Source organism: Patagioenas fasciata, chromosome 5 (genome assembly GCF_037038585.1).
Source record: "Patagioenas fasciata isolate bPatFas1 chromosome 5, bPatFas1.hap1, whole genome shotgun sequence".
NCBI lineage: Eukaryota > Metazoa > Chordata > Aves > Columbiformes > Columbidae > Patagioenas > Patagioenas fasciata.
Genome location: NC_092524.1, coordinates 54,440,997 through 54,459,126, shown reverse-complemented (window position 1 = coordinate 54,459,126; position 18,130 = coordinate 54,440,997). Strand labels below are relative to the sequence as shown.

Below are 18,130 nucleotides of genomic sequence, written 5' to 3'. Positions count from 1 at the left end.
AGGCGAGCACCAGGAAGACTTGGGCAGGTGCGCAACAAGCTAGGAGACGGAAAAATAATTCCCCCCTTGGGGGAGAGTGAAGGAGATGGAGGCCATAGACAGGATGGATGTCTGTGTGAGGGAAAGGATTAGTATGTACAGAGTAGGGGCTTGAAGTATGGGGAACTTAAATTCAAGGTGGAACCAGAGTCTGGTCGAAGCAGAGAGGTGGTCACCACAGTGTGAGAGGAAGAGCTAGTACGTGCATCAGAAATGCCGCAGGGTGTTTGCTGTCAGATCCCTGCTGAGGACATGTTTTGGCTCATTCAGGCTGGTTACCGTGTGTTCTTCCCCCATCCCACTGGCACTGGCTGGCTGTAATGTGCTCATCCTCTCAGAGGGCTCATAGACAGGCACACTGTGCTAGCTCCCTGTCTTTAAAGCTGAGGCACAGAGGGGCTAAAAGAGCCATCTTGGTGTGCTTTAGATGTGTCAAGATGCTCGAATACAGTTTCATGATCAGCAAGTTTAAGCTAATGCCCTAATCACTGGATTGCCTCAGCTCCGCAAGGTGTCTTCTGAAGCTGAGTAAAAGGGCACATATGCGTGGGCACATGTAGGTGTTTCAGATGCATTAGGTAGCAAGTTACCATATCTCTTCTGTATTTGAAAGCTGGCTGCTCTGCCTGAGAGCCTGGAAGTAGTGGGGGCAGGAGGCTCATGAAAACTGTTCTCTGTATGTCCTGGTTATTAATGACTTGAAATGAACTCAGCTGCTGCTCCAGTGCACCAAAGAGGCTTTTTATCCAGGCTACGCTGCAAGGGTGAGACAGCAGCCGGGTCTGACAGTCTTGATGTCTGACTGTGCAGAAGGCTCTGTTCCTTACTTTTCCCAAGTGGCAGCGAGGCTGAGCTATCTTCGGGGAATCCACTCCTTGTGTTCTGCAGGGATTATGAAATATGTCAGACACACATACTGCCGCTGAAGGGTGCCTCATGCACCGTGAAGGAAAGCGATTTGTGTGCTATGGCTGATGCAGTGGGTTCATTAAACCCCAATGCAGATCCTCTTAGCCTCAAAAGAATAATCCCCTTTTAGCAAGCCATCAGTTCAGACTATTTAGTCAGCAGAAAGCAACAGTTTGCCAGTGCTTAGGAGGAGAGTGAGGAGGAAGGCAGCTTCCCCAGGCAATGTCTGGAGCAGAATCACTTGCTGGGAGCGGATGATGCCATTCCTTTCTCTCCAGCTCAATATCCACCAAAGTGCATCTCCTGAGACCACCTCATACTTTTAAGTATCCTTTGGGGTACATTTCCAAAGTAACCGACTTAGGAAAGCAGGACGTCATGGAAGTCCATTACTTGGAGGAGCATTTCTCATGTATTTGCATGAATGGATTTAAAGAGATGAGTGGAAACATGAAGATAACTTTGGGAAGTTGGGTAAAATAAAGGCAGATGCTAACTTTGGAAACATTTGTCTGATTTTGGATAGGGTAAGATAAAGGTTTATTTGTCCTATTGACTTTATGGCACCAGGCTGAGGCAATGATGAAGGAACTCAACTTCTGTTCAGAGAAACAGAAGGAAGTTTTGTTGTGTTTGCAAGACCAATACCTGGCAGCTGTGTTTGTGGTCATGGCCAAGATGCAGTAATGCAATCACAACCTCAGTGAATGGGGAATTGAGTTCCCAAGATGAAGATCCATGAGAACATTAAGTTTGCTTTGTTCTTGTAGTCAGGAGGGGAGAGCGTGAGCTTAGAGAAGTAGCAAGATAGATGCCTTCAAAACTCAGTGAAGACACAGTGAAGCAGAAATCTCTTCATGTCTGCCAAAAAGAATTCCAGCCCTTATCGTCCAGCTCTTAACATTGTCTTCAGCCCAGCTAGAGGACAGCAATAATGACATTAAAGAACCCAGATGTAGTCCTGAACTTAGTTCAGACAGTTACGATGTTCATGTGCAGTAATTCACTGCAAGGCTGACCCCAAGACAGCAGCGTGCCATCTTTCTTTTCCTAACTGCTTTTCGCAGCCCTGCTCACAGCTGTTACTGTGGCACTTGCCACTGGTTCCCTACTGAGTTGATGTGGTAGCAGCACAGGTTTTACTGGTGAGTCCACAGGAGAAATTTCCCATCCCAAAACAGATAGCTGTCATGTTTGTGTTTGTTTCAAAAGTCAGTGTCTAGATTGGTGACTTCCTACATTGCCATGGTCCATTTGCCTCCCCTTGAAGAGAAACTGGGCATTGAGGCTTTTAACATAGTCTTTTTCCCCATCTCCCTACTTTTCCACACTCTTCAATCAACCTAATGCCTTTTTTTTATTTCCTTTGTATTTGTTTTCCAGGAGTATATTGATGCTCATCCTGAAACCATTATCCTGGACCCTCTTCCAGCTATTCGCACGCTTCTGGACCGATCCAAGTCTTATGAGCTAATTCGGCAAATAGAGGCATACATGCAAGGTAGGCCCATACGAGCTCTCCCTGAAGGCTCTTATTGTGATTCTAGAGAAGGAAGCACCTGGATGTGAGGTTTGAAGTAGTGGTTTTGGGCCCCTTGCACTCTGTCTCTCCATGGAGTACAAACACGACAGGATTGCCCTCTGGAATCCCATGCTGCTCTTTTTCCATCTGTACAAAGGAGGTTTGCATCTGGTTAAGAATATGTTGTGGGTTTAATGAGGACCATATTTACTATAGTGAGCGGTCCCAGAAATCTTCTGGAAAACATTGTCTTTTTCTGTGTGATGGTAAATTGAAATGACTTTACAAACTTAGCAGCTTGTCATAAGGATCCTGAGGTGTGAATTGGAGGGAGATCTATGGAAGAAGAAAAAGAAGGTTTGGAATAGACTGAAAAAAATTCAATTGTAAATAGAGCTAAGATCTCCGAGAAACACTGGAAGCCTATTGCACAAGTTAATTGCTAGGAGGAACACAAATACGTTTCTGGTGTTGACTAGTGGCCTGACAGACTCTTGCCTTTAATTGACATTATTTGAGTTGTATTCCCACATTTAGAAGTCATGCCTTTTCAACCTGAGTAATTGTAGTATCTTATAATTTTAACCATTGTAACTGTTGGGCTAAGTTTGTCTTTCATTCCTTTTCTACTCCTGTTACTGTCATATTGTCAAAACATTTATTGGCTTTTGAGTTTAAATCTAGAGTAGCTCTTGAAGCAGCTGTTTCATATGTTAGACAACCATATTTGGGGGAAATTGCATTGTGGAACTATGTTCTAATAGGGCGTAATTGAAATTACCATTTAAGATTGTGTTCTTGCTATCTTGATGGGCAGATAAGAAGCTCATCCATTTGTATTTTTCTAATTGTGGATGTATAAACATACTGTTTGCATCTCACCTGCCTGGCCCCATTGGCAGTGTCTTTATGCAAAAATAAGACTAATCATTCATAGCACTTTCTCTTGTGGAGCTCTTTTGGAATCTCTTTAGGAAAAAATTTCAATTTGTGTAAAAAAATTTTTGTGAGTGGTTATTACTGTTGGCGAGTGGGAGAGAGGTGCTGAGGGAAACGTGTGCTCTGAGGAAATGGTTGGGATTTTGTTCTAGCAGCAGAAGAGATTTAGTAGGTGTTTGCTTTTTTTTTTTCTTAGATGACTGTTGGTATTGTTATCTCTATGAGAACAATATGTTCAGGAGAGCATCCAGTTTTTGCAAGTAGTTTGTCTAGTGTATGTTTCAGCCTCCTGTGGTCAAACTGATGATAAAAAGGAATAAAAGCTTCAGAAAGAAAAAAAAAAAGTAGGTTTTTATTTAGTTAAAACTGGCATTTTAAAGACAAACTGTTAATAAAGTTGAGGATTGAGGTAAGAAAAAAACTTCACCTGTTCTCACTGGCTGCTGCAGCGTTATGTGACCGTATTTCCCCTGTTCTTGCATCCCCTCACACTCTCCCATCTCATTTCATCTCATCTCATCTCATTTCTGTCTCATCATCAGAAATATCATGACAGAGACCTTAAACCAACTTTGTATTTAGCAGGGGAAATCTCAGAAGAGCTGAGTAATTGGCTAACTTCTTGTTCTGACCTAAGTAGATCAGCCTCTGTATTCCCACACGTAATGATCTGCAGTGAGAAATTCGGGAGACCAAAAAAGTTACATCCCTCTAGACAGTGTGGTGTTTTTTCCCCACCTCCTTGTTTTCACCTGCTAAATTGTGTTTCCTACTTTGCAGCTGTCATGTCATATCCCAAGGCCATGAGCACTTAGAAAACTCAAACAAGAAGTAATACAGCTGTGAATAGCATGAGGTCTTAAGAGATGCATCTTTTTTTGTTCTGGAATTTAAAATGGAAGCCACTGCCAAGAAAATAATATCCTAGTCTTGAGTTGTAACTAGAGAGCCCAGTTTATCACAGGATAGAAAATTGACGTGGTGGGTTAAGTTTGGTACAAGGGATTGTCTCTTCCAAAAGAATGCCATAAACTCTGAAGGGTTAAGTACGTGTGTAAGCAGAAATCTGCTTTTGAAAGTCGTTCAGAGGATAATTTAGTGTCTGTTTACAGGCCAGTTTTGGATTCAGGTGATAATTACCTTTATTTGAATTATGTTTTAAAGTATCTATAAATGAAGTACAGTCTTTATTTAGGATCTTCAGTTTACACTTCAGCCCTGTAGACCTTACAAGAAGTGTATAAATAGCGATGTGCAGCATTTGGGTTGAAGGGAGGATGACAGCATGCTCTGCTGACTCTGGTTTGTACGGTGCTGGATCTTCCTCGCCCTGCATCACCTGTGCCTTTGGAAGTGGCAGGTGTTGCTGGGGCGACTGCCTTCTGCAGCAGTAGGGCCCCATATTCTACAAACAGCTGGATTTTAAGTGTAATTATCTTTCAGTTATCTGAGTTAATACCTTGCCTGGCCTGACAGTGAATTATCCATGCTTCCCGAAAAAGGAATCCCTGTTTGAAGTGTCTAAAACTGGGCCTCAGGACACTGTTAAGCTTCCTGAAAGTCCTGTGGCTTGCTCTCTGTTAAATCAAGTTTTTGAGTGATAAGTACTTTGATCCAGCTGCATGAGGATGGTGTGGAAAGAGGCTTGTGATACAGCCTTTGCCTCTGCTACCACAGCCTCTGGCCACTAAAGGAACAGAGGTGGAAGAGAACTAGGAACTAGGCAAGAGGTGTACATGTGGTCAGAGGTGAAGCATGGGGTTGAACCTGGACTTTCCGTATCCTAGACTGACACTATAACCACTCAGTCCTTGTGGAAATAGGAGGTTCACAGATTTGCAGAATCATTGAGGTTGGAAGAGACTTCTTGAGATCTTATAGTCCAACTCCTCTGCTCAGAGCAGGTTCCCTGGGTCCATGTCCAGTTGGGTTTTTTCTGTCTCCATAGATGGAGACATCATGACCTTTCTGGGCAACCTGCTCCAGGATTCACCTTGAATGTAGTGTGCTGGCACCCACCTGGCACTTGCTGAGGTGACTTGCAGAGATTATTTTCTTCAGTATAGATAGTGATAGTGCCCTTGGAAGGAAGTGGGACTCTTCTAAGAAAAAAAATATCTTTAAGACATGTTTTAGCAATACTCTAGCCAGGGTTGTAACTTCTTTTTCCTGTTCTCTGTTAGTTTGAGTGCAAGCTTTCAAAGATCTGATGATTTTTAAACCTTCTGAATCTTTCTCTAGCAGCAGTATTTCTTTGTTTACTCACCTGTGAAGAACTGCTTCTGATATAAAAGTGCTCTAGATTGGGTTCTGTAATGTTTGGTGAAAGATTAGGATCATTGTTTAACAGAAACTTCATTTTTATCAGAATATTGTATGGTTGGAACTGCTTAAGCATTAACCTCATGAAAAATAACACAGCATCAAAGAATTTAGTTAAAAAGCTGTGATCCTACCACCTTGGAATTCAAGGTCTGACTTTTTAAATTATGCTTAAGATGGTAATAGATTATCACTGTGACTAGACACTAACTAATTACTAACTATATTACATTTCTAGTTTGAGGATTAAAAGCTTTTGAAATTCCCTACATAGCTTACAAATAATAATCTAAATTGAAGGAATTTAAGCCAAAACTGAAGTAAACACGCTGCTCACTCTTAGAAATACTCCCAGAACAGCTGCATATATCTTTTGTGACTAGGAAAGAGGGCTCGGCATGATGTCATGGGTCAGGCACTTGGTTTGGGGCTCTGGGTTTTCTGCTTGGCACTGGTTCTGACTTGCTGCGTGACCTTGGGCACAGCGTGTCACTCCTGTGCATTTCTTTATTCTCTTGGCACTCATCTGCCTGTCTCTTCCCTTTAGATGCCATAGTTTTCTGGGTAGGAACCTCTTTTCCAGATATACATTTGTGTACCCTGATATAGTGAGTCTCTGATGCCAAGCAGTCTGTGTAGGTGTTGTTTTAACAGAAATTGTAGATCTCTTTTTGAGTAAAAAATTGGGTATTTACAATTCAATGCCAAAATAGGTAATCTGGTTTTATTTTTTTGAAATTATGGAGCATGTTCATTGCTGGAGTGATGTGTACTCAAAACTTCTCAAAATCAGGCCACCCAGTTAAAAGTGCCTGAAAATAGCCATATATACATAGCTCTAGGCATTCACCTTTTGAAACCGTGGCCACTACTCTCTGTAGCCTACTTTTCATAGCAGTTTTGCTCGGAGGGGAAGGAGAAGAATAGTCACACAGGTCAACTTCAGACACCTCTTTCTGTATTTGAAGCTCGTGTTAGAATGAAAGGAAAAATCTGGTTTTAATTTAAAGGCTCTAAATCACCCACCTGAGGCTCACTTGTTTATGTAGGGACACATCAGTAAAGCAGCTATGCTAAAGGGTTGATGCTAGCCACTGACAATAACCTCACCAGTTTTTGGATGCAGAAGCCTCCGCTGTGGACTGTATGCTCCCAGAACGTATGCAAACAGATGTCTCATTACCTCGCTCCAAGTGTGGTGCATGTTCACTCACTGCATTTTAATTTCTGTCTGAAAACTGGTGTACAAGCATCGAGAGAAGTAATTGGAATGGAATTAGTGTTCCATGTGGCTGGAAGGACTTTGTCCGAAGGTCATCAGCGTACAGCAGTGCTGCACGTGGCGGTGCTCTGTTCCCCCACTGTTGGTGCTTGGTACCTCTCAGCCCTGCTCTGTCACACTGGAAAGATCTGGGGACTTTTGGCCCACGTAGGTGTCACCAGACATCTTTCTCCTGAAAGCTCATTCATTCATCTAGGGAGGGGTGCGACAGAGGGACACAGACACGATGGTGTTACCATAAAAAAGCCCTGGCTCTGAAATTTTAAGTAGACAGCTGCTTCCAAAGGACTAATCCTGTCCTGAGAGAGGTGGCAGGAAAAGAAAGGCCCAAAGGGAACCTGTAATCTCCTCTGGTACCATTGCTTGGTCTTCCTAAGGTAGTTTACAAAAACATTTTTTCTAAGGTAAGAATGTTGAAAGTTATTCATTTCATAAATAGAAAATGTGAACCAACTCACCTTTCCCTTCTTGACCCTCCTCCACCTTCCTGGTTTTCGTTATTTTCAGCTGTAAGCTTTGTCCTAGCGTGGGTGGGAGGGACCAGGGCGCCCTGTAGAAATGGCAGTGGCAGTCCCTGTTTGCCCTGCCAGGAGTGGCTGTCTCCTGGCCTGCTAAGGTGCATCAGCTTGGTATTACTGAAGCTGACTCAGTCCAACAGACACAAAGCCAGAGAATAAAGTAGAAAGCATTTATATCCTTTTGTCTCACTGTGTCCCAGCCAGAACTCCTTGAACCAACAATCAATCTTCATCTTGAATCCCAGTAGTCTTGATGGTCACTTTCAAAATGAGCCTGTCTGTGAAGCTCATATGTTACTTTTGGGTACAGTTAGGTTTAATCTTTAAATCCTGCATGCTTTTCTGGCCAGACATGTGGAATCTGCATCCCACTTTCAGTCTCCTTTGTGAGTCTGAATCTAAAAACAAACAAGACTGGACCTTTTATCCATTTGTTGCATACCAACGTTAAAAACATTTGCTTTATATCTACATAGATCATTTCAAAACAATTGTGCACTTGCTAAAGCTGAAAACGTGGAAAAGTTAATAGCAATTTAAGCAAGAGGTTCATGTTTGGGCATGGGTGGATCTGAAGAATGACCAAATCTGCTTTTGTAGGTAAAGATAAAAGCCATGACTGAACTCCATTGTCACGGGGCATTCCTAAGACATCTCTAGTTGGGTTTTAAGAACAGAAAATGGATTAATTCTTGAGGATTATTCTCTCTCTAGAATTAGAAAGGAGGAGCAGAGATTCTTCTTGTCATGAAGAAGTCTTCATTGGATAAACTAGTCGTTTTAAATTCTAGCACAGTTATGTGTGTGGCTCTGAGCAACCTCATCTAGTTGAAGATGTCCCTTTTCATGGCAGGGGCCTTGGACTAGGTGACCTTTAAAGGTCCCTTTGAACCTAAACTATTCTGTGATTCTGTGTGTTTCAAGTTATCCTGATACTCTTGATCAGAAATTTTCTTGGCTGGCATCCAACAAGATTAGATACCTTTCCCAGGCATCTGAGTGCTAGAAAAAGTAAGGAAGGGACAATGAAACATAAACTGATCACAATATCAGTGTAAAACTCAACTGGGAATAGTTATGACAGTATCTTTTTCCTTAATGTTTCTGCTCGTATTGTTATAAGATCAGATGTCAAGATATAATTTTTTGAAAAATAGAACCCTTCATCTGAATTGGAAGCCAGGACTCAGCTGGTAGAACATTTTTCTAGTTCTGCGGCGATGTGTTAACGTGACTTCTTCTGTTGAAGAAGCAGTTTAAGATGTGATATAGTAGTCTGGCATGGAGAAGAAAAGCAGAATCCCTCACATTTCCTCAGACAAGGATCTAGACAACGTGTGAGACCCTGGGTTAGGTTCTAATCTCTCCTGCTAAAGAGTCCAGCAAGATCTTAAGGCTTCATCAGGGTACCATGGTGTCAGCTGATGATAACAGTGCTTGACAGATCCATGAAGAGGATCCAGGGCCACTGACATCGAGTTTGAAAGCACATTTGGCTCCTTTTTCGCTTATCTGCTGATTTTGTGCAGCTGTCACAACATCTGAGTTTATCAGCAAAGAAAATAATGAAAGCTCAAGTGCCTTTATGTTGCTTCATGTCAGTAGTTGGTTCTGTCTTATGAATTCTACGAATCACTTTCTGAAGTTAGAGTGGAAGAGCCTCCAAACGTAAAGTTTGATGGGAAGGACTTGAGACTTGAAATGATTGTGAATTTCTTGTGTAGTTCATGATCGAGTGGAACCAAGCCTCTATGGTCAGTTGCTTGATAGTCTCCCTAGACAAAGTCATTTGACTGGTCATTGTCGTTTGATAGACCTCTAACACCTTGCTTTTCTTCCTATTTGTAGTACCCTTCTTACAGCAGTGGTTTGAAACTGCTATTTTTTTTTTTTTTCTGACGTGTAAACACTGCATATAGGGTGGAAATGGATATATCCAAGTGCATCTGTAGGCTGGTGTGGCTGTATGGAGACAGCTCTTGGGATGTCAGTAATCGTGGTTCAGGTCACTACACTGCATTTGTGTAAAGGAAACAAAACTGATTCTGCAGGCTACCGCTTAGCTCCACAGAAACAGAGATGCTACACTGAGAAGAAAGAGTGTTAGAGGTATATGTTACATCCTGTTGCACTCTGGTGGACAAGGTGCATGTTTTGAAACTTGTGACATTTGTAGGGAAATATGCAACTTATTTAGTTCCGTACACTGTGAGTGAACCACTGCTTGTTAAATCACGTTAAAGTAGTCTGAGTAGTAGAAATTGTATGTGTCCCAAACAACACTGTGTGGCCATGTTGCCTCAGTTGCCTTAATGCTTTCTGGCCTCTTAAGGGTTCTTTGAAGCTGTCAGCTAAGATGGGCTAAGTGGACACAAGTCAGCACATTGAAATAACTTAAAAAAGAAATCACTCCTTTGAGGACAGATGTTAAGTAAACTGAAACGTCAGAAAGCGCGAGACAGAGACCAAAGACAGAGATAAATAAACTGCTTTCAATGTGGCAAGTCAAGCATCGCATACTAGTGGCATTCCAGGACATTTATTAATAACTCTGGAAAAGGCAGATGAACACAGGATGGCAAATTTTTCAGATAAGTCCACATTGTTTAGTTTTTTCCAGGCAATGGGAGACAGCAATACCAGATGGGTCTACCAAGAGTCAGTGAAGAGTCAGCATGATGATAGATCCAATTTATTGCAGTCTCTTGGGCCTATAAAGAAATAATATGGACAGCTCATGCATTGTTAAATTGTGCCTTGACTCACTGCTCAGGAAAGACCTCAGTGTCACAGCGGGTAGCTTGCTGGAAAGTTCTGCCCTCTCTGCCTCAGTAGTCAAAAGAGAACATGCCAACAAAGCCAAACAAAAAAGATTATGGTGGCCAAAAATAGCATTGAAGATACTGAGCATACAGTTATGGAAATAAAGCGCTTTCTTTCCCCACAAGACTCCTTTCAGTTCTGCTTTCCTGAATTTGAAATATGCATTAGAAATGCGAATAAACCTGGAGAAAAAGGACATGGTCAGTGCCAAGAGACATCCACACAAGGGGAGAGTGGAATAAACTTGGGGCTGGCAGAGATTAAACAAAACCTGACCAAACAAAGTATGAATAGAGGGAGAAACATTCCACTTTGTATCTTCTACCATGTCAGAGTAGAGTTTCACTGAATATCTGTGTAGTTGCCATAAAATATCAATAAGGTCATAGCTGAACTGAAAAAGGTAGGAAACATTCACCATTAAGAGGTTTACAAACCATCATGCTTGGGGTATATGGGACCAATTGGTGGGTGTTAGGAAGAAATTTGATTTATGAACTCCATAATTTGGATTATGTTGGGGAACGATGTATGTTTCCTTTCCTCTGATTGGAAATCCAGTACCAAGTAGCAGAAATGAAGAAGACTATCAGCTGCACTGTGGTCTCATTTGGTTTGGTAATTCCTATGTTCAGTTCTCATCATCTGGGAAGCATGAATGCCTGAAAGTGCAGTGATGATTTAAAGTGTTTTCTAGTTCTACTTAAATTTTAAACCTGGTAGAAGTAGTAACATTTTGACACTCTTACCATCTTGTGAATAACGTCTTGGGATTCTATGGTTGACTATTCTGAGCACTCCTCATGTTAAACGGGAACTTCAAATACAGCCCAGTGTGTTAAGGCTCTTATTCTTTCAGAAATATAACTGGGTTAGGTTCTAATCTGTTTGTTATGTCTGTTTTTTTCTTTGATAACTCCCTCTTCTGATGTGTTAAAGCCCACAGAAAACCCTGTGGAGTAAGGTAAGGGGCTGTGTGTGAGGGGACTGAACCGTGACACCGCAGGGCAGGCACTCGGAACACATGGCAAGGAATTAACGGTGCTGAACACCCCTGGGGGAGATGGTCTGTTAGCTCTTGTTCTACTAGCTTATCAAGGCGGTCATCCTCCAGATGGTACTTGTGCGTTGTCTGGGACAGGGTGTTATGTAGCACACTGGGACTTTTCAACTTTTAAAACCTTTTGTTTCATTTCCTCCTTTGCTGCCTGGCAAAATCACGAGGAAGACTGACCAGTTGCAAAATTAATCTCTGATGTAAATATAAAAATGAACAGATAGTGCTTCACAGGTCTCGCCCTCCTGCCTGCCCTAACAAGCCACCCCCACGGTCAGAGTAGCTGCAGCTTTTCCCCCTTGCTGCAGCTCAGCTGCTTCAGCATCTGCCAGGGCAGGGAGGGAGGTGACACTCAGCTGTCACTGAGCGTGTTAACTTTAGAGGCAGCATTGGGATTCCTGCATGAGGGAGTGTTCGTATTCCAGGTCCTTCTTAAACAGCTTGAGTAGGCTGCAGGAGTGTTTGCTCTGTCTCTGAGTGCCAGTGAGCAGCCAGCAGTGAAATCTACCCTGTGGAAACACAAAGTGTTAGTCTTGCAGACATCTACCACCATGTCTTTACTGACAGAAGGGTATATGGATATTATGAACAAGGTCCTTCTCTTGACTGAGAGACACTAACCATATTATGACAGCAATGGAAGATGTTAACGTTCAGGAAGACCTTTGTCCTTTCTGAATTATAGTTTATTAGTGTTGGAAGGTCCACTAAGATCTTGGTCTTGCAGGAAAGTTCAACTTCACTGAAGCAATTTCTTTACTTAAAACTGAGAGCTTGTCAACACACCAACAACTGAGTAAGCTGGTGTGATAGAATAAGATGCCGATCTGGGTGAGCAGTGGGGACACGGAATTTGAGCCCCCTCCTGTGCTAAGTCCTGGTTCACGTGTAATAGCGCTAGTCAAAATGCAGCATTGCAGGCAAGGCAAATGTTAGGGTTATTTCTGAACTCTGCCAGAATACGGCACTGAGATTTAGGGATCTGTAATGCCAGTGCAGTTTCATTGCAGCCAAATCTGCAGCAATACTAAAGTTTTTCAAATAGTCCAGTTTGACTTGCCTCGACTTGACTTGACTTACCCGATGTTTCTAAAGAAATGCAGCACATTAGAGCCTCAGGCCCAGGAACCAGACATTTTTGATCACTGTTGTTGGACATTTATGACAGCCCTATTTACTCTCCTGAACCCTGAAATGCCAGCCAAACTTCCCTGCTTCACCAGGGGGACCATTTGAGGGTTAGTCAGGACTCGGAAAGCCTGCAAGTGTACAGTTTGTACATCGAAGGAGGAGGTAAGTACGACAAGATTTTGTTGGAAAGGCTGCTGTAGTGCTGTGGCATAATGAAGTAGTTATGAACCTCCTGAACTGGAGGTTTTAGGGACAGATTCAATAGACAAACAGCTGTCATTATGGGTGTTAGCATTTCACATTGCTTGAATGCAATGGGACTGCAGTAGATAACCTGGTGAGGTTCTTTCCAGACCAGTATTTCCTGGTGTCAATTGTCCTTCAGAATGAAAAGCATCAGCTGCTGACAGCTTGGGCTGGGGAGCTTAACGGAGTTATGCTGAACTGTTAATAGACATTTGTCCTGTGCAGGGCCAGCACAGAAGAGGAGGCGTGTAAGGTGTGTGCTTACCTGTGCTGGCATAGGAGCTGAGTGGTCCGTGGAGTCTTGGGCTCCTGTTCGGGCAAAGTCTCCATGGGTCAGTGCAGCCAGGCCCGAACGTGTTTGGCTGTGCTCGCTCACAAAAAGCAGGATGTTTTAGCTGGGCACAGTCACATTGCTCTGGCTGTATGACTTCTGGGCCGAAGCTGGCTTCATTCTGCTTCTTTTGGGATGCCAAGAGAGGAGCCATAGGCTGGCTGCACCTGTTCATGGGGATGTGGAACAGCAGGAGCAAATACTTCTTGCCTGGTGGAGAAATCTACGGAATGAGTTTGTCACTTGCTTCGCAAGGGTGAGGCAGTTCAGCGATGCATTCCTGAATCAGCAGGCTCCTTTTGCCCTGCGGCATTAGTTAGGCAAGAGCACATTAAATCTAAAGCTATAAATTGTGTAATTTGCATAAGATATTAGGCAGAGAAGCACAGTGGGACAGATGCTAATTGCTGATTTGGGGATCCTCACAAGCATTTACTGGGAGATAAACTGCAGTTACTTCAGTATTGGGCAATTAGTGTTCATTTTCTAGAAGGAGAGGAGTGTATCACACCAACTGATTTCTTGTACTGTGTAATTTGCCGATGCTATTGTTGCTCTTGGGGGATGATTTTTTAGTTCCTATTTAAGAAAATATTTTTTTTTAAACTGCTAGTTTTGGCAGGAAGGCAGATGCAGTTCAGGAGGGCTGCTTCCACCAAGAGAGGTGACCAGTTCAAGTGTACTTTCCTTGTATTTTGCTGCAGGGAAATGAACTTTACCATAAATTCTATGACATTGCATAGATCTATTTTAGGTTGTCATGCAGGTATGCCAGCTTGCAGGTGGGGATTTGTTTGGTTGATTTTTTTGCTGCATTTGCAACCTGGAGTCTGGTATGAGTTTTGAGAGTAAAATCTACACTGACATTTTATTGCAGTTATTGTTAATTTTGACACTGAATTTTCACATCAGTTGTTAGGCTGCCAGTTAGTTAAACTGCTAAATCTTGAAATGTGTTTACCTCGATAGCAGAAGTGCTTAGGGGAGTGCAGAGCTCCGCATTTGCTAGGATTTGTAATCATTCTGAGTGTTGTGTCTTCAACACCACCCCACAATGTCTGTATGCCTTCCCATTTTGAGCTGTTTGCGAATTACAGGCAATTCTGTAAGCATGATGCTTCCCCTCAAGGTTCTGCACCATGGGAAAGTAAATGTCCTAAACACTAAAGCTGATAGTAATTGGTTTTGTTTTTCAGCATTTTGAAAGAAAATAATATTAGAAGAGATCAGAAAATACCCATTTTATTTTCACTGAAGAAATTATCACTTATAGCGAACCTAAAAGAGGTGATGGAGAGAGTCAACATTTCTGAGATTTTAGAATTTGGAAAAGAAGGGAGGAAAATATCTCCTCTTTACTCTCCTCTCCCTCTCCCACTCTTACTCCATAGCTTGAGGCCCCAAGAGTCCCTGGGAGGAAGGTGACTTGTTCTTTTAGACACCTGTACGAGGTGAGAGTAAAGGAGCTTTGCTTCATGCTTCACTGAAAAGCTTCTTGCTTCACACTGGTGGTGAAAGTGTGAATCCTCTTGCAGGCAGTTTGGCTTGCCCATTTGTTTTGAACTCGACATTACTAACTTACTATAGCTGTAAACGAGTTACATGCAAAAGTAAAACACAAACTGTGCTCACGCTGCTGGAGGGCTGCATTTACAGGAGAGCCCCATCCAGGAGGCTCTGAGAGCTTGTCTGCACTAGGTGTGTTGCTTTTCATTCCTTCCAGCAAATGCCAGCTCTGATGTGGATGCTCTTGCACAACTTCCAGTGTGGGAGGAGGGATGACCTGTCCCAGAAGAAAGCCCCTTTGTAGTCGGTATGGCTACAGCTGTGCAGGTGCTGGGGCAGGGGAACCTTGCCAGGTGGGAACTGCGCCTCAGGCAGGAACTGCTCCATGGCTGCAGCTCTTTGCAAGTGCGCGCCTGTCCTGAGCCAAGATCATGCAACGCTTCGCCTCTTCGCTCTTGCCTTACTCCTTAGAGTGATGATTTTCAAAGACGCTGTTGTTTGTGAGGACAACTCCTTTGTGAAACAGGCTGAAGATGTGTCACTAGTGTCACCATTTCAGTGGCTGGATAAGCTTTCAAAATTGTTTACGTAACACAGTAGCTGAAACAGTAATGCTACGTGTGCTATCTGGAGGCAGGTGTTGGGTGGAGGACCTGCACGGTTGGTTTGTGAAAGTTTGTCTGCCTGGAGCGGTCTTCATGCACCGTATGCAGCAGCAGTAGCCATCTCAGCTACTTCTGCTGTGTCCTGTTGCTCCCTCCCACCCCCATCCCCATCCCCTTGTTCATCTAGTGAACTGGGTCAGAGAACTAATCCATCTTTCAAAACCTGCCCTCGCCGCCCCCAGTCATTATTTTATTTTTATTCTGGGTTGGTTCCCTGGTGTGTTTTCCAGCATGGCCTCCACAAATGTGTGTCCTGGTTGTTAAAGAAATGTGGACAACTCAGGGCTAGCATGCCAGAGCTTGAAAGCACAAACAAGCAGGCAGGACTGTGTTTGTCGAGCATGGGGTGGAAGAACAAATAAAAGCAGAATTGCTACTGAACCTTTCATAATGTTAAATCCTAGCTTGGGATAAATCACAGAAAGGCCAGAGATGCTGAAGGAAAAGATAGGAAGTAGCTGAAACAGCTACAACAGGTGGTACGTATGTGCCTGTGAGGCTGCCTCCCTCCCCTAAAATGCACAAAAAAGGAGAGAACAAGACATACAGACTGATTATGCACACCAAATCCTTTTTTTTTTTTTTTTTTTTTTAATTTATTCTTCCTACAAGGAAATTAGACTTTCTGTGCTAGTTCAGTATCCAGTCTTATCAGCATGCACAATATAGCCACACTCACCGAGTCCCGGTCTGTCTGTTGTAGGCACTTCATCGTCCAGCCCAGTGCAGAAACCCGGGGTGAACCAGTGGGAAGAGCAGCCAGGCTTTTCCCTTCCTCCCCACCTTATTCCAACTGACAGGTGGCTCAAAGGCCTGGATACTTAAACAGCTGAGAATCCCTTCTAATTTCAAGTCTAGGTTTATTCACAGTCAGGTTTACCCACAAAAAGAAGTACCATCTTCTTTTAACAACACAGATTTTTGTCTACATTGGCCATTACACCTTTTGTTGGAGCCTGATTGTTGTCACAAACAAAACCAACTCATATTGTGACAGAGCTGGTGTTCAAAGCATGGTACACATTTACTGGAGGAGAATCACATCTAGACATGCACACACTTCTCTGAAACCAGCGGTACTTGTCTTATCTTCCCTTTTTATATCTCTAATTTACCACAATAATTTTTTCTTTAGGAAAAACCCCTAATCCTTCTCTAATCCTATAACTTTTTTTTCCTTTCTGTTTTAGGAATAGGAAATAATCCTTAAACAAAATTTATCTCCTCAATAGAAGCATACTCAATTTTACGTATATTCTTAACCATATAAGTCAGTGAATTGCGTCAAATCTTTCGTGTTTGTTCATTTGCAGTGAAAGTAAAAGCCTACCTGGAACTGAAGAGTAAAACAAATGCATTTCGTATTGAGTAAATGTAGTGTGTCTAGTCACATGCAGCTGGTTTTGAGCCATTTTCCTTCTACGCTCTCATGCAGTCTTTGTTTTTCATGTTATTCTAATAACTTTACATACCTGGTTAGCCTTTACAGGAAAATTCATTTTTCTATTTGTAAAAGTAGATCCACACGCACTGAATGTTATTTCAGGCGTACTGGGAAGTTTGTTTTCTTTGAAACCTAAAGCTAAGTAAGCTTCCTCTTCTTTTCTTTTTTAATTTAAAAAAACTGATCTTTTCAAACTGTTTTCTGCTTTGTGCTCTGGTGATGTCATTTCCACCTCTTCCCCCCAAATATACATCAGGTACTGCAACTTCTGATGACTAAGGTGTTGCTGTGTGTTTTTAGTGGCTGTAGGGCACATAGTGTTACTCTAGGAACTACACCATCATTGCCTCCATTAGAACACGCTCGCATGTCAGCCAGGAAGGTACAAAAAGGGATTTGAAGTTGTTAAAGACGAACCTGTAGAAGAATTCCGCTGTGGTGGGACTTGAAAGGCTTGAGCCTGCACCAAACCTTTCCCATGGTGCATGGGTAGGTATTAATCTCTCCACCCCCTTGTTTCGTTGCTTCACACCTCTGGCCTTCACCAGTCCTTGCTGTTAGGTTTGCAACTTCTCCGAGGAAGACACTACTCTTATAATGTGTTTTACACAGTGCTCAAAATATTCTGCTTCCAATGCCCCTGTAACACAAATGATCGTACGATGTTAGGGGAAAATAGAAAGACTTCCATGGTGTCCAAGTGGCTTTTAATTGTAACTATAGAGGAAGTGCTTTGAAACAACACCTAGTAAAAGCCGGATTCTGAGTTATGACCTGGTTTCTTTAAACATTCAGGTTTCGTCATTATTTTGAAGCCTGCAGTATCTGATGCTAAAAATACACTGTGCTGAACTTCCCACGTGTAGGTAGTTATATAAATCTTGCCATAAATAATACTTGTTCACTCAGTCATTATAGAAATGTCTTGCCATGCGGTTCATAAGGGATTTGCTCAGAGCAAACTAAAATTGAGTAGAAAAGCACAGATTAGAATGAGAGTTCCTAGACCTATTTAGATTCTGCTTTTATAGCATCATTTCAGTCATTTCATGGCTTAGTTTGTCATTTCTCCAATGTCTACGCAAATCTGAAGAGGACTAATGAGAATCCTGCTTAATTCTTTAGTCAGCTGTGAAATGCAAAGGTTTGGTATGGCACCTCTACAGTTGCATGCCTTAAAAAGATCTAAACTAAATATCTCAATAGTCTGTCATTGTGCTATGAACGTAAGTGTGGAGTTGAATGCTTCAGTCCTTTACAGTTTGAATTTCACAGCCATTTTGCAGAAATGCTGGAGACTATAAAACTGAACCACTATGTGGTATGAAAGTCCTGGTTGTTCTGTAGTTATTGGTAGAAGATATATTTTATAACTGGGAGGGAAATAAGCATAGAT

General features: G+C 42.5%; 1 protein-coding gene across 1 annotated transcript in view; it reads left to right on the top strand.

Annotated features, from left to right (window-relative positions):
* The window catches only part of ITPK1 (inositol-tetrakisphosphate 1-kinase), a 150,860-nt gene that overhangs the window by 85,448 nt on the left and 47,282 nt on the right, over positions 1–18,130 (top strand). Inside the window, exon 5 of the mRNA XM_065838524.2 lies at positions 2,332–2,449. Coding sequence (XP_065694596.1) covers positions 2,332–2,449 — 118 coding nt within the window. The remainder of the gene's footprint in view (positions 1–2,331; positions 2,450–18,130) is intronic.